At 49.7% G+C, this 26,232-nt stretch overlaps 1 protein-coding gene across 1 annotated transcript in view; it reads left to right on the top strand.

Moving 5' to 3' along the window:
* Window positions 1-18,180, top strand: part of FLNB (filamin B) — a 164,672-nt gene extending 146,492 nt beyond the window's left edge. The window contains exons 40-47 of the mRNA XM_058439100.1: window positions 742-1,008; window positions 2,166-2,303; window positions 3,336-3,451; window positions 6,943-7,075; window positions 10,543-10,719; window positions 15,828-16,046; window positions 16,985-17,188; window positions 17,974-18,180. Coding sequence (XP_058295083.1) covers window positions 742-1,008; window positions 2,166-2,303; window positions 3,336-3,451; window positions 6,943-7,075; window positions 10,543-10,719; window positions 15,828-16,046; window positions 16,985-17,188; window positions 17,974-18,161 — 1,442 coding nt within the window. The 3' untranslated portion in view covers window positions 18,162-18,180. The remainder of the gene's footprint in view (window positions 1-741; window positions 1,009-2,165; window positions 2,304-3,335; window positions 3,452-6,942; window positions 7,076-10,542; window positions 10,720-15,827; window positions 16,047-16,984; window positions 17,189-17,973) is intronic.
* The last annotated feature ends 8,052 nt before the right edge of the window (window positions 18,181-26,232 follow it).

Genomic DNA, 26,232 nt, shown 5'->3' with positions numbered 1-26,232 from the left:
TGGAGGGACACAAACATTCAGTTCATAACATGGGTGACCCTCTTTTCAACCTCCCTTCCCTTTTCTGTCCTCAGGGGTCAGAGTCATGAACTGCTCTGCCCAGATCCTGTGGGGCTGGAGGGTGCAGTTTCATACTGGCTCTAGGTGATGGCAGTGCTCCGTGCCCCGCATGCGGCCGCCTGGCCTCACCACGGCAGTGCAGGCACAGTCGTTGGCATGACGTGAGCAGCTCACGTAGAGTGATGTGGTCTTGCGTCCTAGCACTGGTGACCCGAGACATTGCTTTTCTGAAAGTGTGGCCCCTGGTCTTTGGTTTGCTCAAAGCTTTGCTCACGCATGGTTTCCCGTTTGCCATTGGGACTGACATATGTTCACCTTCTTCTCTAACTTTGTCTTGTTGCCTAAAAGAAATGCCAAAGCTTCTTGACGGTAAGGGATGACGGCTCTTGTTTTCTACCCTTACCTACCTGTGGAAAGGAGCCCGTCTGTGCATGATGGATGACCACGTCACCTTTGGCAAAAAGTCTCAGTGTCCTCAGCATGGGTGGCCTGAAGGGCCCTACCCACTCCATGCTGTCCACAGGAGGGCAGGTACCCAGCCTGAAGGGAAGGAAGCCTGGGCACCCCACGTCCACCGGGCTGCATACACCTTGCTCTCGGCTGCTTGCCCTGCATGTCCTTCCCTGTCTCAGGCCCTTGCGCTAACCCTCTTCTCTCCCCCAACCTCCCTCCCTCTTTCAGAAATTAACAGCAGTGATATGTCGGCCCACGTCACCAGCCCCTCTGGCCGTGTGACTGAGGCAGAGATTGTGCCCATGGGGAAGAACTCGCACTGCGTCCGGTTTGTGCCCCAGGAGATGGGCGTGCACACAGTCAGCGTCAAGTACCGTGGGCAGCACGTCACTGGCAGCCCCTTCCAGTTCACCGTGGGGCCACTTGGTGAAGGAGGCGCTCACAAGGTGCGGGCAGGAGGCCCTGGCCTGGAGAGAGGAGAAGCGGGAGTCCCAGGTGAGCATTCCGGGCAGGATTTTCACTTGGGAAGAATAGAGTTGAGCCCAGGCAGTGTGGGCACCCACACACTTTTTTGCCCCATTCGAAAGAGAAGAATTCTGATGGGTGGCATTAAAGGGCATTCTTTAAAACAAGGCATCTGTGACTAAGTCTGGCACACTTTGTGACTAAGCTTTGCTCACTTACGTAAAGACAAACAGGTTTCTTACTGGGAGCCTCCTTGGAGCCTGTAACTTACTAGTGTGCACCTGAGTCTCTAACTGGGGAGCAGAGTAATACGGTTTCCAGAGCATCTTTCAGGGCTGATGTTCTGTGGAACACACTAGAAAGCTACAAAACTGACTGTAAGCGTCCTTTCCTATGGTTGCTGCTGGTGGGAAGATCTGTGGGGAGAAAATGGAACATTCTCATCTTTTTCTGGCTTGGTTAAGGTGTATTCATTTTTTTTAATTTTTATTTAATTTTTTTTTCTCTCTTTTTTTGTTTGTTAGAGATGGGGTCCCACTGTCTTGCTCAGGCTGGTCTTGAACTCCCAGGCTCAAGTGATCCTCCTGCCTTGGCCTCCTAAAGTGCTGGGATTACAGGCATGAGCCACTGCGCCCGGCCGGTTAAGATGTATTCAGGGCTGGGTGCGGTGGCTCACACCTGTAATTCTAGCACTTTGCAAGGCCGAGGCAGGCAAATTGCCTGAGCTCAGGAGTTCAAGACCAGCCTGGGCAACACAGTGAAACCCATCTTTACTAAAGTATAAGAGAAATTAGCTGGGCGTGGCGGCATGAGCCTGTAGTCCCAGCTACTAGGGAGGCTGAGGCAGGAGAATTGCTTGAACCCAGGAGATGGAGCTTGCAGTGAGCTGAGATCGCACCACTGCACTGCAGCCTGGGCAGCAGAGCAAGACTCCGTCAAAAAAAAAAAAAAAAAAAAAGACATGTCTTCAGAGGACTCCAGATGTCCTATGAATTTAGTTATCGCTAGTGATGCTTAGGAAACTTCAACAATGGACCTTGGACCTTGCTTAGGTTCTACTTGGGGTTGGAGAAAGAGGAAAGGGCTAGCAACAAACGAAACCTAGCGCTGCAGGTTTGAACAAGAATGGAAGAGGGCCAGGGGCTCTGCAGGGCTCAGTCACTAACCAGGTTTCTCTTTGCTCTCAGCGGAGTTCAGCATTTGGACCCGGGAAGCAGGCGCTGGAGGCCTCTCCATCGCTGTTGAGGGCCCCAGTAAGGCCGAGATTACATTCGATGACCATAAAAATGGGTCGTGCGGTGTGTCTTATATTGCCCAAGAGCCTGGTATGTATTCAGGGTTCACAAGAGGACATTTTGCTTGTTTGAACATGGTAAGGTTGCAAGGAACAGAAATCCATCAAGTTTGCTGAAGTCATTGAGGAATCTATGTGTATGGGCACATGGGACAGCTTTGTAGAAATCCAGTTGCAAGATACACGGCCAGACCTCTTAAGGGTGGGAACGCTTGTTCTGGTTGCCTTTTGCCTTTCTCCATTAGCCTCTCTGCTTCTTGCTTTCATTCAAGTGCTCCATTCTTTCCACCGACCAGCCTCTGTCTGCCCACCCATGGCTACCCTGGCTGGCTGCCCCAGAAGAGTGGCCTTGGCATCTGAGCTCCCTCTAGCAGGAGTTCTTAACCTTTTGTGTGCCATTGACACTTTCCATCTGGTGAAGCCTATGGGGACTGTTCTTTGGATAATGTTTTAAAATACATAAAATGAAATATGTCACATTATAAAGGAAATCATTGATATTAAAGTACAGTTAACCAAAATCTTACAAGAACAAATATGCAACATAGAAACATGCATATCTTTGTTAATACATTAAATCATACGATTTGGTGACAGTATATTAACTGTCATCAAAGTGACAAAGTAATAAGTGAAAATGATATGTCAAAATAACAGTAAAATGACATAAAAATCTATGATTTTTAATGGTGATATAAGTCATATGTACTTATAATGTGCTGTGATTTCTTGTCAACATTTCTGAAGCAAGGAAATAGTAAATTTCAGTTAGAGGATGGTGAAAATTAAAACGTAATTTTTTCCTCATTCAAGTCCATGGATCTCCTGAATTCAATACAGGCCATTTGGGGACCCTGTGAGCCCCGGTTAAGAGTTCCTGGCCTTACCCCACTAAAGAAATCATATCAGCCCAGCCTCAGCCAGGCACCTCCCACTCAACCAATCAGTTGTGGCCACTGAGGAGGCCTGGGTCTCTCTGAAGGCATTTTAGCCCTTAGTGAGAAGCAAGAGGCCACTCTGGGTCCAGAGTCTCTGAAATGATGGGACTTTCCTGTCCTCATAGGTAACTACGAGGTGTCCATCAAGTTCAATGATGAGCACATCCCGGAAAGCCCCTACCTGGTGCCGGTCATCGCGCCCTCCGACGACGCCCGCCGCCTCACTGTTATGAGCCTTCAGGTGAGATGCAAGGAAGCATCCATCTCCTTGGCCGCAGGCCACCAGTGAGACCCCTGGACTCCTGAGGCCGCTTCAATGTCCCCTTAGGTGCTGAGGCCCCTTTTCACATTTCGACCGCAGATGTCACCCAGTCACTGGGGAGCTTTCCTGTGGCAGAGTCAACTCCCCATACACTTAGGGCAGATGACACTTGGGGCGAGCAAAAACAGAGCCACAGTCAACAATACACCTTAATGTTTGGGGACAAGTTTGTTTTTAAAGGTTTATTTAAGAGAAACAAAAGAAGCCTGTTCATAATTGGTTAAGGGATAACAAGGGCTTTCAAAACAAAACCAACACAAAAATAACAGTGCAGTGATGTTTTAGCCTGCTGTTGTTGGCTGCCTTTCCTCAAGAAAGTCAGTTGCAATTTATTATGATTCATTAATAAGTGTGCAGGGAACTATGTTAAGAGCTTTATCAGTGTTACCTCAGTAAATCCTTGCAATAGCCTGACAAGTAGGTTCTCTTGACCCCATTTTAATGATGGAAAAACAGAGATACAAGGAGATTATGTCCACTGGGAACCAGCTAGTATGAGGCAGAACAGGGGCAGTGTGGCTTCAGAACCTGTATTTTTGTTTGTTTGTTGTCGTTGTTGAGGCAGAGTCTCGCTATGTCATCCAGGCTGGAGTGCAGTGGCATGATCTTGGCTCACTGAAACCTCTGCCTCCCAGGTTCAAGTGATTCTTCAGCCTCAGCCTCCTGAGTAGCTGAGACTCCAGGCACGCGCCATCACACCCAGCTAATTTTTGTATTTTTTGTAGAGATGGGGTTGCACCATGTTGGCCAGGCTGGTCTCAAACTCCTGACCTGAGGTGATCGCCCCACTCAACCTCCCAAAGTGCTGGGATTACAGACGTGAGCCACTGTGCCCGGCCAGAACCTGTGCCCTTAACGGCAACCTCTCTAACCCCCACCTGACGTTATGGCACACGGTTGCATAGTCCATCCCATTAGGATACCAGGAGATGCAACATTTTTCCTCGTCCTAAACAGGTCACTTAATTCAAGGTTGCACTAGCACCTTCAGCCAAACTAAGAACCATCAGGGATGCCTCTGGGTTTTTGCCCAGGACACTGAAAAATAATTAGGTGTCTGAACTGGGAGTAGCAATTAAGTTGTGAAATAACATCGAAATCCCAAAGTATGATTTCTGGGTAAGACTTTCTAAATAGCCTTGAGCTGCCCCCAGTTCTTGAAAATATTGGATTCATTAAAATCCAATCTGATGTCTAAGACTGGTGATATCATTGGCTCTAGTTCCATACACTTGGTTTACATTTGAGATTCTAATCTTACTCTGAGGGGAACTGGGATACCTCCAGTTGTTCCAAACATTAGTGTTTCATTTAGAGACATAAACAGAACCCAAACCAGACTCAGTCCACACATTGAAGCGGCCTCATCCAGAGAATACCAAGGGTACTAACTGGTTACTGTGGTGTAGATGTTTTTCTTGTGTTTCATTTAAAGGCTTCTTAACAGAAGTGTCTCTTGTGGCCAACTTAACTAAAACCTACAGAGGGAGATAAACCCAGCACTTGTTGAGGGCAGGAGCTGCCCTCATGCATCTCGAAGATTTCTTTCGAATCTTCCGAGGCATTTATCTCCCTCTTGAGGATTTAGTGGCAAGCGGATTCAGGTAATGTAAATGATTCTGTGTAAAAGGAGCTGGTTTGGAAAAATCCTCTCCAGGAAACTTCTGTAGAGTCCTCTCGTCATAGCTGGGTCATAAATGTTTCAGTAAGTGCACAGCAGGCTGTTTCTCAAGCTTTTGTAACCAGCTGCTGCCACAGGAGGGGTGTGTTCGTCAGCATTGCCCCCTGTTCTTCCCGGGTCATTTGATGCCGAGTGATATGTAAATTATTGATCAGAGATTTCGCGGAGGCCCACGCAGCAACATCTGGTGCTGGTTAGCAAAGAGAGGCATGTATCATTTTGTCTTGCTTTTGAGACTTTTTAGGAAATTGGAGTAGGCTGGCACTTGGGGTGGGGGCGGGATGGGAGTGATCTGGTGACCAAAGACCCTCTAATTCTGTGTTCCGTCCTCCCTCCTCAGTCTATATCCCCTAGGGCAGCACAGTCCAATAGTAGGTTCTGCAGTGATCAAAATGCTTCAAATCTATGCTATGCAGCATGATAACCACTACCCATATGTGACTATTGAACATCTGAAATGTGGCCAGAGGAACCAAGGAGCTGGATGTTTAGTTTTATTTAAGTGCATTAAATTGAAATATATGTATATATGGCCACGTGGCTGGTGACTACCAAATTAGCCAGTGCAGCTTTGGGACCTTGCCATGAAGATGTGGTTCTTGGGCCAGTTCTTGGACCTCAGCATCACCTGAGAACTTCAGTCCCAGACCCACTGGATCAGAATCTGCATTTGCATTTTAATAAGATCCCCAGATGGTTTGCTTACACATTAAGTGTGAGCCATGCTGCTTTAGAGTTATTGCCTGAGGAGTGGCTGTCTGACCAATTCTAAATCAAAATTACTGACTTGTAAAATGCTGCTGTTCGGGATTGGCTAGTCTTAAAGTATCTCAAATGTTGTTGCTCAGTTTTGTTCTTAACCATCTGAACTTCTGATCCCCTCCTCCCAGGAGAGGAGATAGTTTCCAAGACAAAGTATGGGGAGTGAAACTGATCCAGGGAACTGATCAAAAGCTGTCTTTCTATGGCTTCTTGTGGGGATACAACCTCTAAATGCATATTAATATTTAATAATAAGCTGACGTTTTCGAGCCTCTCTGTGTATGGGCCAGACCCTGTGATGAATGTTTTGCATGCACAGCTTCATTTGATCATATAAACAAAAATATGCCCTCGAGATAGATCGTTATTATGCCCATTTTACAGATGAGGAAACCGAGACTCAAAGAGGTTTGGCACCCTAGATAATATAGCTGGGAAGTGGTAGGAAATCCAGATCCAGCTGATTCTTAACTGCTATGGAGTACTGCCTTCTTTGCACACGTAGCCCTTTATAATATGTTCCTCCAGGTCTGCCCTTGAGATAACAAACAGCATAACATAAAACTGTGTTCATGTTCATGAGTGCGTGACTTTGTTAGCTGCAGTATCCTCTTAAAAGAGGATACTTTTTTGACCTGGAACATCCTGGGTTTTCTGGCCTGCACAGGTGTTATTTTGGATGCTAAGATGATAGTCCTTTTGACCAGGATGTCTCAAGTATCCAAACCCAGAAATCATCTCTTCCAGGCTGAATCAAGATGGTTTGCATAGGAGACCATGCAGATGCACGTCTCTGCTATCTTACGTTAAAAATGCAGAATGGCTCACCTGCTCTTTTGTTGTCATATGTTATATAGAGAAACCTATTTGCATGAGAACTGTCACCCACAGTTTTGGGTAGGGTCAGTCTGTGCCACTGAGCAGGAACGCCAAGGGCCATAACCTGTCTAATGTATTAAATTCTCAGGAATCGGGATTAAAAGTTAACCAGCCAGCATCCTTTGCTATAAGGTTGAATGGTGCAAAAGGCAAGATTGATGCAAAGGTGCACAGCCCCTCTGGAGCCGTGGAGGAGTGCCACGTGTCTGAGCTGGAGCCAGGTGAGCAGGAGGCCTGCTGGGGGGTCCCAGCACCAGCACTTTCCAGCAGAATGTTCCTGTAAGTGTGTGTCCCAAAGGAGAGCTGATCAGTTTCATTACTGACAGTGAGCCTCTGAATTCCCTTTGCTGTTGCCAGATATTGTTTATAAATTAGGGTTTAAACATGTGCCAGGGATAGGCAGACCCTTTACGCTGGGAGAGAATGCTCATTCTTTCTTTCTTTTTTAAACAAATGCTGGGCTGGGTGCAGTGCCTTAACCTGGGAGGTCAAGGCTGCAGTGAGCTATGATGCAGTGAGCTATGATTGTGCCACTGAACTCCAGCCTGGGTGACAGAGTGAGACCCTGTCTCCAAAAAAAAAAAAAAGAAAAAAACAAAAAACACATACACACAACACAAAAACAAATGCTTCTTTGTTTTCTGTTAGTTTTTCAGATTCCTTTTGCATGAAGTTCATCATGATTTTTCTTTCATATTGTAACAACATCTTACAGATTTTTATTCGTTGACCTTATGACACGAGTAAGCATATTTTGATCTCACTTTACTCTAAGAAAAGTAGGTTAATGTTCTGTAAATTTAAAAAAGAAAATCTGGGTCTCTAGGCCCTAATGTCCTAAGATTTTTCTTGCTTGGTGCCCTGGTATATGGAATTCTCTGATTTAATCAACTTTAAAGAGACAGTGTTACCGGTGAACATAATAAATTTATTAAGTGTCAGAAACTTGAAGGAAGGTATAAGGCTCAAAGAGTTGCTCAAAGTTTAGTGAAGCCCTGGCCAAAAAGCAGATGATGACCCCAGATGATCACTAGTACCACAGGAGAACTGAGAAGCAAATGGTGAAGATGGTCAGAGCAGGAGAGAGAAATAGTTGCTGCCTTGTTGAGTTCAGGAGGGCTTCTCAGAGGAGGCGACATTTGATATGGGCCTTGATGTATGAGGGGGAGACCTATGATTACTGCCTTATAGGGCGTTTGTTGTGTGCCTGGCTATATTTGTATAGTGTAGTTGGAAATCTAGGCTCTGACCAGGCCTGGTGGCTCACACTGTAATCCCAGCACTTTGGGAGGATCAGTTGAGCCCAGGAGTTTGGGACCAACCTGGGTAACATAGTGAGACCCCTTCCCTACAAAAAAAAAAGTAAAAAAAAAAAATTAGCCAGGCATGGTGGCACACACCTGTAGTCTACTTGTGGGGGATGAGGTGGGAGGATTGCTTATGTCCAGGAGGTCGAGACTGCTGTGAGCTGTGATCATGCCGTTGCACTCCAGCCTGGGTAACACAGCAAGACCCTATCTCAAAAAGAAAGAAAAAGGAATGTAGGCTCTGTCTGAACATTTAGATCTATGTTTCCTAGTAGGCAGAAAGGCACTGGGGAGCCTCAGGAGGAACAAGTGTGAAGGATGGGGTCAGATCCCGGTTTTAGTCTGAAAGGCCAAGTGGCGAGCTGTTGCTCCCAGAGTGGTCCATTTGAGGAAGCAGTGGCACTGGAAATGGAGAGGAGGGACTTGAGGCCAGAGATCTATGGTGGCCATAGAGAGTGAGAGAGAGAATCCATTCCAAAATGTTCCATGTAGCTTGGTGATTGGGTCGGAAGATGACAGTGCAGTTATCAGAACTAGGGCCAGCCAGGCAGAGGGTGGGTGAGGATTGGTCAGGGCCTTAAAGGATTTGACATTTTACTTTGAGGGGTTTTGAAGGATCCCCAATACCCAAATGGAGATGTTTACTAGATCACTGTGAGGTTTGGTGGCCTCAGCCCCAACAGTCCCTCACTGGGTACCCTCCCTCTTCTCTTAAAGCCAATGTGCTTCAGGGGAAGCTGGCTCCACCCCAGACAGGATTTGAACCCCTACAGATGTATGAGATCATTAGCATGACACAGTTACTATTGATTGCAAATTACAGAATACCCAGCTCAAGCCAACTCACACAGTAAAGGGGCCCAGTAAGTTGCATAACTGGAAAGTTCAAGACATCCAAGACAGGTTTCAGCGATTTGATTTGGTCATTGAGCTGTGCCCTGCAAGGCCTCAAATATCTCTCCTGTTCTGCTTTGTGGGCCTGGTTCTGGCCTTCCTCTTGGTGGCAGGATGGCCTTCCTCTTGGTGGCAGGATGGCTGCAGCAGCACCGGATGTCCCACCTTCACGCCACATCAGTTAAGAGAGACACCCTCTCAGGATTCTTAGAAGTCGAGAGGCTCCTTTCCCAGAAGTCTCCAGCACATCTCCCTTCCCATCTCACTGACCTGGACACATGCCCACTGCTGAATCGTTTTCTGTGGCTAAAGAAATGCCATGTGCTCATTGACTAAGGCTTAGCGAAGAAGGATTTTTCCCTGATCCACTCAGGGACCACACCTGGACATGGCGGTGGAGCCGGCTTCCCCTAAAACACATTGGCTTTAAGGGAGGCGGATGAGGACTGTTGGGGGATGTTCAGTGCCAAAGGACGTAGGGTGCACAGCTCCATGGAGATGCACTTCTGTGGAGACCTCCAGAGGCAGGGAGAAGAGCTTTGGGGAACACAAATTCTGAGAGGGATGAAGAGTACTAGGTGCCAGCAAGAGACCGAGAGACTACCTGGAGAGGTAGGAGGAGAGCAGGCTTTGCACCCTGGGCAGGAGGGCTTCAAGGAGGAAGCGGCAGTCAGGTGGTGCACAATGGGTAGATGTTCTAGGTGCCCACTTCACTTAACAGACTACCTTGCTACATGCTGTGACCCAAACGCACAGCCAAAAACCTGCCCTGTGGGGCAGTTCCTAGCTTTGAGCTTAATTAAGGAGCATTAATGCCAGTTGGAACCATTTTTTTCCCCTTCAAGTGGCCAAATAGAGAAACATAGAAGAAGTGAGGTTTTCTTTTTTCCCTTCATATATATTCTTTTTTATTTCTTGTTATACCTTCCCAAAACAGAGATATTCAACAGTAGTTAGAATGGCCATCTCCCAACATTTAAAAAAAAAACTGAACCCCCAATGGGTGAACAAAGTAAAGAGTAGTAACCTAGAGTTCAGCTGAGTAAGCCACTGTGGAGTCTTAAGTGGTGAGGTCTTCCAATTTCAGAGTGATGTGTCTTCAACTTGTATCATCATTTTAGTGGAAAAACATAATTTAATTTTGGTGAAATGAGATTCATCTTGTGACAGGATTAGTAACAGCATTCACGGAATTTCACGTTGAAGAAGTGAGGTTTTCTAAAGAAAGGAAGTGTTCTTCTGAGGCAGGGGTCAGGGTCTTGTCCTGTGTTTATAGGATTCGCGATGTGGATGCGTTTTCCTTGGGGCTGATGAGGGATACCCAGGGGTCTGTCTGGTTCTGAAATCCAGGATGCTGAGTGCCAGGCTCCCTGTAGAACTGTTGATTTTAAATGGGCCGTCTCGGCTTGGCCTCCATCCTTTGCCCTCACCGAACTCGGGGCGTCCATTTGCTTGATTTCACCCTGTGCCTTTGCTCATTCTCCTAGATAAGTATGCTGTTCGCTTCATCCCTCACGAGAATGGTGTCCACACCATCGATGTCAAGTTCAATGGGAGCCACGTGGTTGGAAGCCCCTTCAAAGTGCGCGTTGGGGAGCCTGGACAAGCGGGGAACCCTGCCCTGGTGTCCGCCTATGGCGCGGGACTCGAAGGGGGCACCACAGGTAACCCACTCCTCTGCTTCTTGAAGCCTTAACTGAACCAGCTCCAGGGACCAAGCCAGATGGAAATCCTCAAGCCCCATGGAAGCTTTTTACACCCGCTCCCCATGGAAACTGGGGTCATGCACACTTCGGAGGCGCTTGCTGTCCAAAGCTGTTTTGGGAGTTGCGGTTTGACCCGCGATAAATCCAGAGTGAGAGCTTGATGGCCGTGTTATCACACCTCATTACTGTTAGTTGTGATTCAGATTCCTTCCTCTGCCAAGTTTCTTGACTTTCAGAACAGGATGCTGATAGTCAGGGAACACAGCACAGTGTCATTAATTCTGAGGGTTTCTTTGCCTGCACAGAATTCATGATGCATCCAAGTGGGCTCCTACCCGTCTGTTCTTTCATGGTACCGGGCTCCCAGAAATGCACTGAAGCAGCAGTAAGACCTGTCCCAGCCTATCTTCTCCTCATTTTACTCTCAGATCTTAATGGAGGAGGAGAAAAGACTGAAATGTTCAAAGAATTCTGAAGCCTTTTGGACACATTACAATTTATTTTTATTCTGTGCCACAGATGGGACATGTTTGATTATGAAAAATACAGGCAGTGAAGAAGTAAATAAAGTGGGACTCGTTCCATCTTCTCTCCTCCTCCCCCACCTGGGTCCAGAAGCAAACGGCTCTGGGAAGGGAGGACCTTCACCCTGTCTGTCATCTCATTGTCTGTTTGCATTCTTGGTTGCTGGGTTGGTTAGCTAATTGGTTCATTAGACAAGCAGACACAGAGTTTTGCTTTTGTCTTACAGAAAGGATCTTACTATATCTACTGTGTGGTATAGCTTGTGTTTTCGCTTTGACATCTTAAAGATCTTTCCATGTCAGAACAGATCTTCCCCTCCTTTTCCTGGCTGTAGTGAGAATTCCTGCTGTGAATCACAGTTATTTGAACAGGTGGCATCGGGTGGTGCGCAGTGAGTGTGTCACTGTTATGGAGGCTGCCAGGGTGGAGAGTCGGTCCTTATTCTCTGCAGGGGAAGTGCGCAGTGTGGACTCACTGGGGCATGTTTGCATTTGGTGTTACTTTGGACCCTCTTGGGAAAGCGGTATGTCCTGGTTTCTTGAGTCTCTCGCGTGTGTACCCCTACCCCACATAAGGAGAGTGGGATGGAGCAGATTGGCCTCCCAGGGGTGAGGGGTGAGTGGCTGCATGGGTGCCTGGCATCCAGCCCCAGGAGCAAGTGTCCTGTGTGGCCAAGGGGCCCTCTCCAGGTGCAGGAGTGACTGGTGGGCTGGCAGGCTGCCCGGGACTCTGGCCAGAGCAGTGGCCTCAGCAAAGCCACCCACAGGGGTGGTGTGAGTGCTGCCAGACTCTCCAGGCAAATCCAGTCTGGCTCCACCCTGAACTCTGGGCCTGCGGCTTGCCTTTTGTGAAAGGCATGGTATCATTTTACCGTTAAGTGATGTCCATTTTACAGATGTGGAAAGTGAGATGCAGAGGTTGAGTCACTCCCCCAAACAAACACTCCCCGAAAAAACAGTCAGCTGGGAGGAGGCAGAACCAGGAATTAATCTACATCCGTGACCTCAGAGCCTATGTGCTGAACCCCCGAGCTTGGCCCCCTCTCTAAGTGGCTGGCTCACCCAGAGGCAGTGGCTGCATCCCCAGCCCACTTTGGGGGTGTCCTAAACCAGGACCCCTGTCCTCCCAGCTACTTAGGAGTACTTTCCAGGCAGCAGTGCTGGCACTTGGGCCCTGACAAGGTACTCACCTTTGAGGGCCCAGGTGGGGTCCTCTAGGCACTTGGAGCGCGTGGCAGGCTTCAGGCCAGGCCCCACAGCAGCTGCTGGGGTCTCCCACACTGGCCAGGAAGCATCTCACCCTCCTGCTGGCTCACGCCGCTGTGCCTGGGCCCTCTCCCATTTCCTTTTGGCTGTTCGCACACCTTTTTGGGAGCTTGGGTTTCAGGCTGTGCTCTGCAAGTGCTGGACGCTGCTGAGAGAAGGAGCTGCTCTTGAGAGAAGCTCCCCGCCAGGAGGGGAGAGGTACAGAACTGCCTGCTTCAAACCCTGTGTAAATATTGCTCTTGTCACAGGGAAGGCGCCTTGTTTTTCCAGCCCTCCTGCTCCCAAGCCTTTCCCTAAATATCTATTCTGAGATTACACAGCTGCAGTGTACATGGAATGAAAAGGTATCTGTGCTTGGCCGCCAGAGCGCCCAGTATCCTGACCTTCTGAACAAAGCAAACCTCCCTCTGTTTTTATGGGTGAGTTTGCTGTATCTCTTGGCTCAAGCTTTAAATGGTCCATTCTGTAGATTTTGGAGTAGGGGAATGTGGAGAATTTGAGGCGGGACCCTGCTGGAGGAGGCTTGAGAGGCTGGGAGATAGATCAAGGAGCTCCAGATTCTTTGGAGCCGCTGAGCAATTTTCCTAATGAAATGATCCAGGAACCCCAGCGTGCTCGGGGTATACCAGAAGGGCCTCCTTCCTTACTTGCCTTGAAGAACACGCGGTGCTGTGTTTAACATGCATTAAACTCACAGGAACTGAGCTGGACTTATTTGAGGGGGTGGGGGAAGACTGCCGTGCCCAGAGATGTTTTGTGGTGTTAGATACAGGTTATAGCTAGAGGTGGTGGTGAGAGACTTCTGCTAGTGGATTTTTTTTCTTCCATCTTCTCTCAGGTAAGTGCTTTAGCTCCAAGTTGGACAGACTTTATGTTTAAATCCCAGTTCTGCTGGTCCCCAGCTATGTGACTCCAGATGAATTATCTGACTTCACTGTGCCTCTGCTTCCTTTCCTGTAAAACAGGAATAATAACGGGACCCACCTAATAGGCTTGTTTGGAGCCGCAGAGGAGGTAACAGCCAAGTGGTAGCTCTTGTCCCATAACCCCTGATTTCTCTTTTCCCACCTCGTCTTCCCTGCCCCTTTGGGCCCTCACAGTCAAGATAAACTGATTTTTGGTTGGTCAAAATATTGCATTAGGGCCAAATGGGTGCGGTGGCTCATGCCTGTAATCCAAGCACTTTGGGAGGCCAAGGCAGGAGGATTGCTTGAGGCCAGGAGTTTGAGACCAGCCTGGGTGACACAGTAAAACTCCATCTCTACAAAAAAAAAAAAAAAATTTAAAGACGAACTTAGGAATGAAACAGCTTGTTAAAAAATGGTGGAACTTTCCCCTGCAGCCACATCATTTCAACTTCACTTTAAAAATATCTTTTTGGCCTGGCACAGTGGCTCATGCCTGTAATCCCAGCACTTTGGGAGGTGGAGGTGGGAGGATCACTTGAGCCTAGGAGTTTGAGACCAGCCCAGGCAACAACAGCAAAACCCCATCTCTACAAAAAAATTTAAAAATTAGCCAGGCGTGGTGGTGCATGCCTGAAGTCCCAGCTACTTTGGAGGCTGAGGCAGGAGGATGGCTTGAGCCTGGAAGATTGAGGCTGCAGTGAGCTGTGATCATGCCACTGTACTCCAGCCTGGGCAACAGAGGAAGACTTTATCTCAAAAAAAAAATTAATAATAAGGCCTGGTGCGTTGGCTCATGCCTGTAATCCCAGCACTTTGGGAGACCAAGGTGGGCAGATCACTTGAGGTCAGGAGCTCAAGAGCAGCCTGGCCAACATGGTTAAGACCCCATCTCTACTAAAGAAATACAAAAATTAGCTGGGCATGGTGGCAAGTGCCTATAATCCCAGCTACTCAGGAAGCTGAGGTGGGAGAATCGCTTGAACCTGGGAGGCGGAGGTTGCAGTGAGCCAAGATCGTGATACTGCACTCCAGCCTGGGCAGCAGAGCGAGACTCTATCTCAATCAGTCAATCAATAAAATATCTTTCCTTATCACCTTACAGCTGCTTCCTGGATGGACACTCTCCTCCTTGTTGCTCACCTCCCGCTTCTTCCCTACGTAGCCCCCGGCCTCAGAGCTGCTGCTTGAGGGGCTTCTTGGCTGCACAGATTAGATACCATGATGATGTTGAGATGGTGTGGGGGTTGGACCTTGGGGCAGGAGCCTCAAGAGCTTCCAGGAACAGCTGGGTTGTGTTTGAGAGTTGCACGATAGCAGCTCTTTTGTTTTTATTGATATCCAGAACAATAATTCTTTCTCTGAACTAGGAGCTATAATTAAACCAAAATATTTCCCAGCTGGGGCAGTGTCTAGGGCTCTGGCAGAAGCACGGCCCTGCATGGGGATAATATGCCAGGCATGCCCCATAGAGGGCACTGTAGTGGGCATGCGCCAGACCTGATGACTGAAGGAGGCTCTCCCTGGGCCAGCTAAGTTGTCTCAGGGCTGCAGTTAGGGGATCTGAGGCAGCTCCACTGTCCATCCAGGGGTCAAGAGATGAGCCTGGCACCAGAGCCGTGCAGACATGGTTCAAACCTGGCTCTACCACTTTCTGGTTGTGTAGCGTGACTGGCCCCCTCCCTGAGCCACAGAGTCATTTGTGAAGCAGGAATCACAGAAAGGATTCCATATCACATGTGTAAATCGTGCTGTGCACAGGACCTGGAGCCGGAGTGGGGCACGCATGCCCCGTCAGCAGGAGCTGCTGTTTTGTTCCTGTGCTTGTTGCTGGAATTCACAGCAAAGTGGGTGGGCTGGCAGGTCACAGTGGCTGCACCCGGTCTGCAGCACAGTGCCTGGGGTGAGGGCTGAGGAGGAAGGGAGGAGATGCTTGGCCTCCCTGGCCTCTCCAAGTCTACCCAGAGAAGAAAGGACGGTCAGAGGGGCCCACGCCTCCCCCACACCCCTGGAGGGAGAGCTGGACTCTGGTGGCTGAAGCAGCACTTCAGGCTCACAGTGTGACTCAGGCTTCTCGCCCTCAGCCACAATGGCTTATGCCCAGAGGAGAGAACAGGGTGTCCAGGCTGTTGGTGCTTGTGGGCGAAATGTCAGCCATGCTCCTCCTGCCTTGGCCTGGAAAAGGGAGCCCCCACCCCGCAGGGCCTGTGGTTCTCTCTGCCAGAAGTTCAGAGCTAGTGCCAGTGGGTTCCCATGCCACCAGGGTGAGCACTCTGTAAGGGGATCTATGTGTGTCCCTCACCATGGCCTCAGTGCTCCCAGGAAAGCCCTCCAAGCCATCAACACAGCATTTTCTATTCCTTTCTCCCAGGTATCCAGTCGGAATTCTTTATTAACACCACCCGAGCAGGTCCAGGGACGTTATCCGTCACCATCGAAGGCCCGTCCAAGGTTAAAATGGATTGCCAGGAAACACCTGAAGGGTACAAAGTCATGTACACCCCCATGGCTCCTGGTAACTACCTGATCAGCGTCAAATACGGTGGGCCCAACCACATCGTGGGCAGTCCCTTCAAGGCCAAGGTGACAGGTAACAATCAACCACCTTCGGAGTTACTCTCCCTTCCTGAGGAGCTGGTTTTGTCAGATCAATCATAGTGGAAACTATGGATGGTTTTAGATGTGTTAAAGCTACTTTGAACTTTGAATGTCAGTAAATAGTATGAGATGTCAGAGGGCAGTGTTTGAAACTTACAAAAGTCCACAGAGTGGAGCCGTGCAGAAGTTGAGAAAGCATGTTAGGATGTTAGGTGGTTTTCTGTCTCCAACAGGAAAGAATACATATTGAAATCTTATGTATTTGTTTAGATCAGGGCCTGAAAAATCCCCTCATTTCTAATTTTCACTTGAAAAATAATCAAAAGGTTTTCCTATACTTATAAAAATGTGTCTCCTCCAAAACACTGGAAAAAATACCAAACTATGAAAACCACTTCACAGCCACCACCCAAGGTAACCACCATAAACACTGTAGTAAATCCCTTCCACACGTCATGATTCACTGTTACATAAAGAATGTAGGTTCATCGCAGAAAAATTAGAAAATTCAGATAGAAAAATCATCCTTTCTCATCCACGGAATCATTTTTTGATATTTCATTATATGTCATCCCAAACTTTTACACTGCTTGTACATAGACTATTTTATGTAAATAGAAAGATGTGAATTCCACAGGCACATCTTTGGTGGGTGGGGGGTGGGGGGACTGGGAGGTTCTCGGCCTTGTCAGCCAAGGCCAGACTCATCCATTTGCCCAGAAAGCCAGATCCTAGTTGTATGGAGGTGGGATCCCAGGGGCTTAGAAGACATTATGGGTGTGAGATACGGGTGTGGTGGCTTTTGTATCCAGGTGTTGGGGTGCGCGGGCTCTCCTAGGGTTACTGTGTAGGGTACTCGCCTGTCCTCTGGCTGAGAGACCCCTCTTGATCTAGCCATTCGTGCCTGTCCCCCTCCCTCCTGTATCTTAGGCCAGCGTCTAGTTAGCCCCGGCTCGGCCAACGAGACCTCATCCATCCTGGTGGAGTCAGTGACCAGGTCTTCTACAGAGACCTGCTATAGCGCCATTCCCAAGGCATCCTCGGACGCCAGCAAGGTGACCTCTAAGGGGGCAGGGCTCTCAAAGGCCTTTGTGGGCCAGAAGAGTTCCTTCCTGGTGGACTGCAGCAAAGCTGGTAGGTGTCTGGGCCTTTTCAAGGGTGGGGTGGGGCAGGGGCAGGCTGGGCACCCTGGGTACACTGGCCTTCCCTGCTGAGGTCTCCTGCAGTGCCCACCCCCATGTAACCCAGCCATTTGCAAGTAACCATGTTCATGACCCTGTCCTCCTGCACTTAATATTTTTAAATGATTTCCTTCTCTTTTGCCTTTTGAACTTGGGTATTTTTTTGGGTTTCAAGGGTCGGTTGCTGGGTTCTGGCATCCAGTACACCTAGGCTGGAAACCTGGTACCGCCACTTCATTCATTCATTCGTTTGTTCATAAAACTTATTTAGCCGTGTGACCTTGGAAAGTTATTAAATCTCTTTCCAAAAATCAGTTTCCACTTCTCGGAAGTACCTTCCTTAAGGTGCTTGTGAGAGTAAACAAGAAGATTCTCATAGCCAACACTTAGAATAGCCCTTACTGTGTGCTAGGGTTTGATACCCATAACTCCTTAAACCTCACAACTAGTTCGTGAGGTATGTGCTGTTCTCATTCCCTGTTTACAGATGGGGAAGCTGAGCTAGGGAGAGGTGAGATTCCGGTCCAAGGTCACCCAGGTAGCAAGTGGCAGGGCAGGGATTCGAACCCACACCATCAGGCTCTACGAGCCTCTGCTTGTAATTGCCACACTCTCCCACCTCTCAGGGGCCCCAGCATTATCACAGAAGCACCTTACCTTTGGCTCTCATACTCCCTCCTCTTCCTGTGCCTGTCCTGACGCATCCGGATGGAGTAACCACATTCTTTTGCCTCCTAGGCTCCAACATGCTGCTGATTGGGGTCCATGGGCCCACCACCCCCTGCGAGGAGGTCTCCATGAAGCACGTAGGCAACCAGCAATACAACGTCACATACGTTGTCAAGGAGAGGGGCGATTATGTGCTGGCTGTGAAGTGGGGGGAGGAACACATCCCTGGCAGCCCTTTTCATGTCACAGTGCCTTAAAACAGTTTTCTCAAATCCTGGGGAGAGTTCTTGTGGTTGCTTTTGTTGCTTGTTTGTAATTCATTTTATACAAAGCCCTCCAGCCTGTTTGTGGGGCTGAAACCCCATCCCTAAAATATTGCTGTTCTAAAGTGCCTTCAGAAATAAGTCCTAGACTGGACTCTTGAGGGACATATTGGAGAATCATAAGAAATGCAAGCTTGTTACAGTGGGCTGAGAAGATCCCGAGTACACTAGGTGCAAACCAGAACTCTTGGTGGAACAGACCACCCACTGCAGCAGACAGACCAGGAACACAATGAGACTGACGTTTCAAAAAACAAAACTGGCTAGCCTGAGCTGCTGGTTCACTTTTCAGCATTTATGAAACAAGGCTAGGGGAAGGTGGGCAGAGAAAAAGGGGACACCTAGTTTGGTTGTCATTTGGCAAAGGAGATGACTTCAAATCCGCTTAATCTCTTCCAGTGCCCGTGTTAATGTATTTGGCTATGAGATCACTAGCACTGCTTTACCGCTCCCATGGCCAGCACCCCCGTGCTCTGTGGCCTTCTTACACTTCTCAGAGGGCAGAGTGGATGTGGTGGCAGCTGGGCCCACATGTCTCCCAAGTACCTGTCCCCTCGCTCTGATGATTATCTCTTGCAGAGTCACCACACGAGACCATCCCGGCAGTCATGGTTTTGCTTTAGTTTTCCAAGTCTGTTTCAGTCCCTTCCTTGGTCTGAAGAAATTCTGCAGTGGCGAGCAGTTCCCCACTTGCCAAAGATCCCTTTTAAGCAACACTAGCCCTTGTTTTTAACACACGCTGCAGCCCTTCATCAGCCTGGGGAGTCTTACCAAAATGTTTAAAGTGACCTCAGAGGGGCCCATGGATTAGCGCCCTCATCCCAAGGCCCGTCCCATGACATAACACTCCACACCTGCCCCAGCCAGCTTCGTGGGTCACTTTTTCTGGAAAATAATGATCTGTACAGACAGGACAGAATGAAACTCCTGCGGCTCTTTGGTCTGAAAGTTGGGAATGGTGGAGGGAGCTACAGCAGCATCTTATTGGTGGTCTTCTCACCATTTGGCAGAACAGTGAGAGCTGCATGGGTGCAGAAATCCAGAAACGAGGTGTAGGGAATTTTGCCTGCCTTCCTGCAGACCTGAGCTGGCTTTGGAATGAGGTTAAAGTGTCAGGGACGTTGCCTGAGCCCAAATGTGTAGTGTGGTCTGGGCAGGCGGACCTTTAGGGTCTGCTGCTTAGTCCTGAGGAAGTGGCCACTGTTGTGGCGGGTGTAGTATCTGGGGCGAGTGTTGGGGGTAAAAGCCCACCCTACAGAAACTGGAACAGCCCGGAGCCTGATGTGAAAGGACCACGGGTGTTGTAAGCTGGGACATGGAAGCCAAACTGGAATCAAACGCCGACTGTAAATTGTATCTTATAACTTATTAAATAAAACATTTGCTCCGTAAATTTCCCTTGGTGTTCTTGGATGATGTCGCTTCTGAATAAATTGTTTAATCCTAGCAGTTCAACACCACCAGCCTGGGTAACACAGCAAGACCCAGCCTCTACAAAAAATTAAAAAATTAGCCAGCATGGTAATGCATGCCTGTAGTCCCAGCTACTTGGGAGGCGGAGGCAGGAGGATCGCTTGAGCCTGAGAGGCCAAGGTTGCAGTGAGCTGTGGTTGCAACCCTGCACTCTAGCCTGGGCAACAGAACAAGACAGTGTAACACACACACACACACACACACACACACACACGCACATCTTTGGAGCCCCAGACCAGCTCTCCCAACCCCTGCCTTGAGGGACACAAGACTAGCAACTTGTTTTGACAGTGAACCTGGGCTCTTTCTGTGGGGGAGTGGGGTTGGTAAACAAGAAGCTGTCACCTGTCACCCTACTGTGCTTATTGTTGCTGCTGTCTTCCCCTCCCTTTGCCTCTGTTTCTCTTTTTTTTTTTTTTTTTTTTTAAATTTTCCTTTTTTGAGACAGAGTCTCACTCTGTTGCCCAGGCTGGAGTGCAGTGGCAGGATCTCTGCTCACTGCAACCTCCGCCTCCCAGGTTCAAGCGATTCTTCCGCCTCAGCCTCCCAAGTAGCTGGGACTACAGGCGTGCGCCACCATGCCTGGCTAATTTTCGTCTTTTTAGTAGAGATATGGTTTCGCCATGTTGGCCAGGCTGGTCTCGAACTCCTGACCTCAAGTGATCCGCCCTGCCTTGGTCTCCCAAAGTGCTGTATTACAGGCGTCAACCACTGCGACTGGCTTGTTTCTCCTTTTTCTAGAAGAGCTTCTGATTGCTGAATGCTTAGGAGGTACCTAGCACCCCCCTCCACCTCCGCCTCCTCCCCACCCCACAGCAGTGATACTGCTTTACAGATGGCACTGCCAGCTCAGATGCTGCAATGACATGTTTGCAGATACAAAGCTCACTTGGGGGCAGACCCTGGGCCCCTGCCATCTTGACCTCAGAGTGCTAGCTCTACCCCCTGGTGATACTGCTGTGGAAACAGGAGTCAGTCCCCAGATAGGCCCTGGAAGGTGCCATGGTGATGGGAAATCACTACTGGGCCCCCAGCCCTCCAGATGGGGGTTGGGGGTGGAGAGAAAAGCAGGGAAGGGAGACTGGATTCTTCTGACACCTGGCTGTCAATTGGGATCAATTTTTTGCCTCTCAGAGGAGGGAGGAAGAGAGTGGAGGAAAGGTCCTCTCCTCCCAGAGGGAGCAGCCTTATCTGTGGCCTGCACCAGGAAGCACTGCTTCCTGGACTCCTATCTGAGAAGGTCCGTGGGCTTCTGGATTCTGCGGTGGCGGGCAGTTCCCCCACTTGCCAAAGAGTCCATTCAGGCTCTGCCCGGTGGGGTCTGGCCGGGCCGCAGTATCATGCTAGTTTGCCCACGGAGGAGCACAGGGCGCAGCCACTGGTTTCTCCACGGTGAAGCCTGGCGGCTTTCTGCTGGGGGAGGCAGCATTTGTAAATTAACAGCATGGGCTTTGGTGTCAGGCACCCCAGCGCTTCAATGCTGGCTCCGCCGTTCATTAGCTGTGTGGCCCTGGGGAAGTCGCCTTGCCTCACCTCTCTGGGTGGTGGTGAGGATCAGATAAGAGCCTACAGGGAGCTGTAAGGAACAATTCCCTGCCAGAGTCTCAGCCACTGCTGTCTGTGACCAACACCTGCTGGAAGTGATGTACCTTGCACAAGGCCGCTCCCTGGCTGCTTGTTCGCATCTGGGGCTACACCTCGTGGTCACCTGCATGGGGGTGATGGTGATGTTACCCTGGGGTAAATTTCCCCACTAGAAGCCACTGCCTCCTGTTACATCCAAGACATCCCAGGGTGGGATGCACCTCTTTATCAGTCAATGGCTAGGACCACAGGGCAACCCTTACCTGCACCTGGGCTTGGCTGCTATGGAAACCAGCTGTTTGTGCAAATACCTTGAAAACTTTGAAACTTGACCCCGGACAGACCTGGTGCCAGGTCCTTTCCGACTTTTGTGTTTTCTTTCCAACTTTCACTATTGACTTTGCCTCTTTCCTACCAGGAGTGGACAGAGCTGATGGAGGTGAAGCAGACAGCAGCTGCCCTGCAGAGATTCCCAGGCCCTGCCCACTTTGTAGCACAGAAGCCCACCTCTTCCTCATCACATTTCCCTTTGCAACCCAGGGAGGCACTCACCAGGATGCTGCCAAGAAGGAAACATTTTATTAACATGTTTCTTTGTTCCAGATGCACTTATAACACTTGGGCCCCTTGACCACATGTCTAGTTTTAGGACTTCAAAGAGGCCTTGGAAGCCACATTTTGATGACTTTGATGTCAGATGAGTAGGGCATGTAGGGATTTAATTTCCCGTGAAAGTTGCACAGACTTAAAAATTAGCAGACTAGGCTAGCAGAATAGGCCGGGCATGGTGGCTCATACCTGTAATCCCAGCACTTTGGGAGGCCGAGGCAGGCAGATCACCTAAGGTCAAGAGTTCCAGACCAGCCTGGCCAACATGGTGAAACCCAAAAGATAGAAAAATCAGGCTGGGCACGGTGGCTCACGCTTGTAATCCCAGCACTTTGGGAGGCCGAGGCAGGTGGATCACGAGGTCAGGAGATCGAGACCACGGTGAAACCCCGTCTCTACTAAAAATACCAAAAAATTAGCCGGGCGTGGTGGCGGGCGCCTGTAGTCCCAGCTACTCGGAGAGGCTGAGGCAGGAGAATGGCGTGAACCCGGGAGGCGGAGCTTGCAGTGAGCCGAGATCGCGCCACTGCACTCCAGCCTGGGCGACAGAGCGAGACTCCATCTCAAAAAAAAAAAAAAAAATTAGTTGGGTGCTGTGGTGCATGCCTGTAATCTCACCACTCAGGAGGCTGAAGCAGGAGAGTTGCTTGAACCTGGGAGACAGAGGCTGCAGTGAGCTGAGATCGCGCTACTGCACTCCATCCAGCCTAGGTAACAGTGAGATTCCATCTCAAAAAAAAAAAAAATAGTAGAATAAAGGTTAATGGCAAAATGAGTGCTTGATCCTTGTCAACCTGCCAAGTTTATATTAAAAATGGGGAGCATTGTTGTTAATTGAAGTGCCCGTTAGCCTCAGTTCTCAGCACTATGGAAGTAGAGTCGAGGAAAGGGATGGAGTCTTTCCAAATCTCCATTAACTTGGAGGGGGAAGAGGCTGTATAATCCGTATATTTCACGAATGAAAACTTCCAGAAATAAGTATCTTATGCAGGTATTTTTTCCCTTTCACAATAGTAAATCATAATTTGAGGAAGTAAAAATGTCACACTGGGGGCAGTAAGGGCTCAAGCAAGCCTGGATTCAGTTTATTTTTCTGGCTTTGTCCTAAGGATGCTGCCTAACGCATGGTGGGAGGAATCTTTCTAAACAAAGAGATCCTTCTCTGCTTTGTGATAAGACTTTTGTCTGAGCCCCCAAGCCCACGGGGACCGGCTCATGGGCATGGAATTTAGGGAGACCCACTCCACACCCCTCACACCCTTTTTCTCTCTTCCTCAAGAGTTCTCAAGAGCAGGCAGGAAATGGAGAATTTACGAGCCTGACTTGTGGCACGGATCCACATATTCAAGGGTGTTTTGTATTTTGGACTCGCTTATCTCCCCAGGACAAAGTACAAAGATGAAAGAATCTGCAAGCCTTTTATTGCCCATGTTTCTCCCTCTGCCCTGACTGCCTTGCCAAGATACCAGAACACCTCTCCCTGTCGGGGGCTGCCCTCCCTTTCCAGGAAGTGGACGTGCTTAGGGCAAAGCTGGTGCTGAACCCCGGCAGGGTGTATTCAGAGGAGGAGAAAACCTCAGCAGAAGCACCAAGTTCTGGAAATGCCAGCTTCAGGCCCAGCTACAAGCAGCCTGCTCCATAGCAGCAGAATAACCTCGTGTAGCAGCAGCATTCAGAGAGCAGCGGGTCACATGCCGCAGGTTCAAACCTGATTCCAAGCCCAGCGCTGCTGCTTACCAACCGAGATACCTCAGGCGGTCACCTTCTCTGTGCTTCACTGCTCTCGTCTGTAAAATAGGGAAATAATGGGAAACTTCCATTCTAAAATCAGATGAACTCCAGAAAGGCATCTCCCCCTGCCTCCCTCCCCCTCAGCACATCCACCCCCCAACTGGCCTGGACAAACTTTCCTCAACCCAAAGCTGTTGAGAGAGGGACTGCCTGAATGTTGCAGAGATTTGGCTCCCCAAGGCAGACTGGAAGGGGCACCCCAGCTAGGGAAAGGGAGGCTTATGGAGAAGCCATTAAGCGTGGTGGCTCTAAGGTTGGGCTGGGGATTCAAATCCTGGCCCTGCCATGACCTCTGGCAGGCAGGTCACTGATCCTTCACAGAAAACTGTGCCTCGGTTTTCTTTCCAATGAAATGGGGTAACAGGACCCACCCTATAGAGTGTTCTGAGAACTCACTGACAAAATATACATAAAGATCATTTCAGGCCAGGCATGGTGGCTCACTCCTACAATCCCAGCACTTTGGGAGGCCAAGATGGGTGGATCACTTGAGGTCAGGAGTTCAAGACCAGCCTGGCCAACATGGTAAAACCCCGTTTCTACTAAAAATACAAAAATTAGCCAGATGTGATGGCATGTGCCTGTAATCCCAGTGGGGAGGCTGAGGCAGGAGGACTGCTTGAACCCAGGAGGTGGAGGTTGTGGTGAGCCAAGATCACGCCACTGTACTCCAGCCTGGGTGACAGAGCTAGACTGTCTCAAAAGAAAAAAAAAAGGCATTTCACAGAGTCCAGGACTCTAAGTGTTCATGAAATTACTGTTATTGGTGTAAGGGAACTAAGACATTAAGTTCTGAGTCCTAGGAAAGCAGAGTGGTGTGGCAGAGTCTTGGGCTGGGCATTAGGGTTGGGCGGTATCAGTAGGAGTGGGTGGGGTGGGGTGGGCCAACCACAGAACTCTGTCTGAGGTGGGATGTTGGTGGCCTCAGGGAGTGGCCAGAAAGGTGGGAGGGGAAAGGGGTGAGTCACAAGCACCCAGGAGGGCTCCAGCCCACATGCCAGCCTGTTCTTCTCCCCAGGTTTCAGAGCTTCACCCTTTTCCCTTTGCACAGGCCTAGGCCTGTGACAGGCCTGAGGGCTGCTCCCACACTGCACCATCCCAGGGGTTGTTAGATGGGTGGAGCTTAAATGAGTTAATAAACTAAGAGTAAAAAAATTATCATCATAAGTAACACTAATGCTATGCACTGAGTCTTATCACATTTTTTAAAGGAGAGTTTGTCAAGGCTCAGAAAGGTTTGGTGACTGGCTGGGCGCGGTGTCTCACGCCTGTAATCTCAGCATTTTGGGAGGCAGAGGCAGGTGGATCACTTGAGGTCAGGAGTTCAAGACCAGCCTGCCCAACATGGTGAAACACCACCTCTACTAAAAGTACAAAAATTAGCCGGGCGTGGTGATGGGCGCCTGTAGTCTCAGCTACTTGGTAGGCTGAGACAGGAGAATCGCTTGAACCCGGGAGGCAGAAGTTATAGTGAGCCGAGATCGCGTCATTGCACTCCAGCCTGGGAGACAGAGCAAGACTAAAAAGAAAAAAAAAAAAAAAGGTTTGGTGACTTCACCAAGGTCACACAAGTAGTCATTAATGGTCAAGGCTGTGTTAAAACCCGGTAAACCTGTCTAGGAACGGGGCCGTGAAGTTGTGCACGGCTCCAGACACAGAAAACAGAAGCCAGAGGAGGCTCTCCTAAGCGGGCCGTTGGCCTCCTTGGGCCCGCGGAAGGTGGCCCTTTGGGAGCGCCTCTCTGCACCGTCCCAGCTCCGCTCCCCTCTGGGGTAAGTTGTGGGCCTCGGGGGCGAGAGGACGGCTGCCTGGGTTGTCGTCGCCGCAGTGACCACTAGGGGTCGGCTTGGACACGCGAACTACGTCCGCTAGCGGAGTCCCAGAGGTGGGGAAGGCGCGGGCTCTCCCCGGCCGGGAGGAGGGGACCCACCCACCTCTCCTCTTCTGCGCTGGTAAGTCCGGGGACTCCAGCGCAGAAGCTTCGGGGGTGGGGCAGAGAGGCTGTCTGGAGTTCTAGCAGCAGATCCCGCCCCGCAAGCGATTGACTCCAGGGTCCTGCCGCCCCCAAGCCCCGCAACTTCTGACTTTCCTCCCTTCACCCCTCACCCCCACTGTCTCCCGTAACAGAGCCAATGTATAGTGCGCCTAGGCATCATTTACTTGAGCACATTTCCCGGGCACCTACTGTGTGCCAGGCTCGGCCCGCGGAGACACCCAAGTTACAGGGCAGGGCAGGATCAGCTCCGCGAGGCGAGGGCGTTTTGTCGTGTTGTTCACTTGCAGCCCGGGACACACAGTAGGCCCTCCGCCAGGAGAGAATGACTGACTGGTGCTTAGCTCCTGCTCAGGGAGCCTGCAGGCGAAAGGTTCATCAGTCACTACTGTGCGTGCCCTGGGGGGGCATCTCAGACCCAGCTGTTCCACTTAACCTGAGTTTCTTCCCCAAATTTCCCAAACCCCCTCACAGCCCATTTCACACGTGGAAAGACTGAGGCCCAGAGAGCAGTCTATACATCCGTGGCCTTTCTTGCCTTTCTAACTGGGGGGT

Source organism: Hylobates moloch, unplaced genomic scaffold (assembly GCF_009828535.3).
Source record: "Hylobates moloch isolate HMO894 unplaced genomic scaffold, HMol_V3 SCAFFOLD_5, whole genome shotgun sequence".
NCBI lineage: Eukaryota > Metazoa > Chordata > Mammalia > Primates > Hylobatidae > Hylobates > Hylobates moloch.
This window is presented reverse-complemented; position numbering and strand designations above follow the sequence as displayed.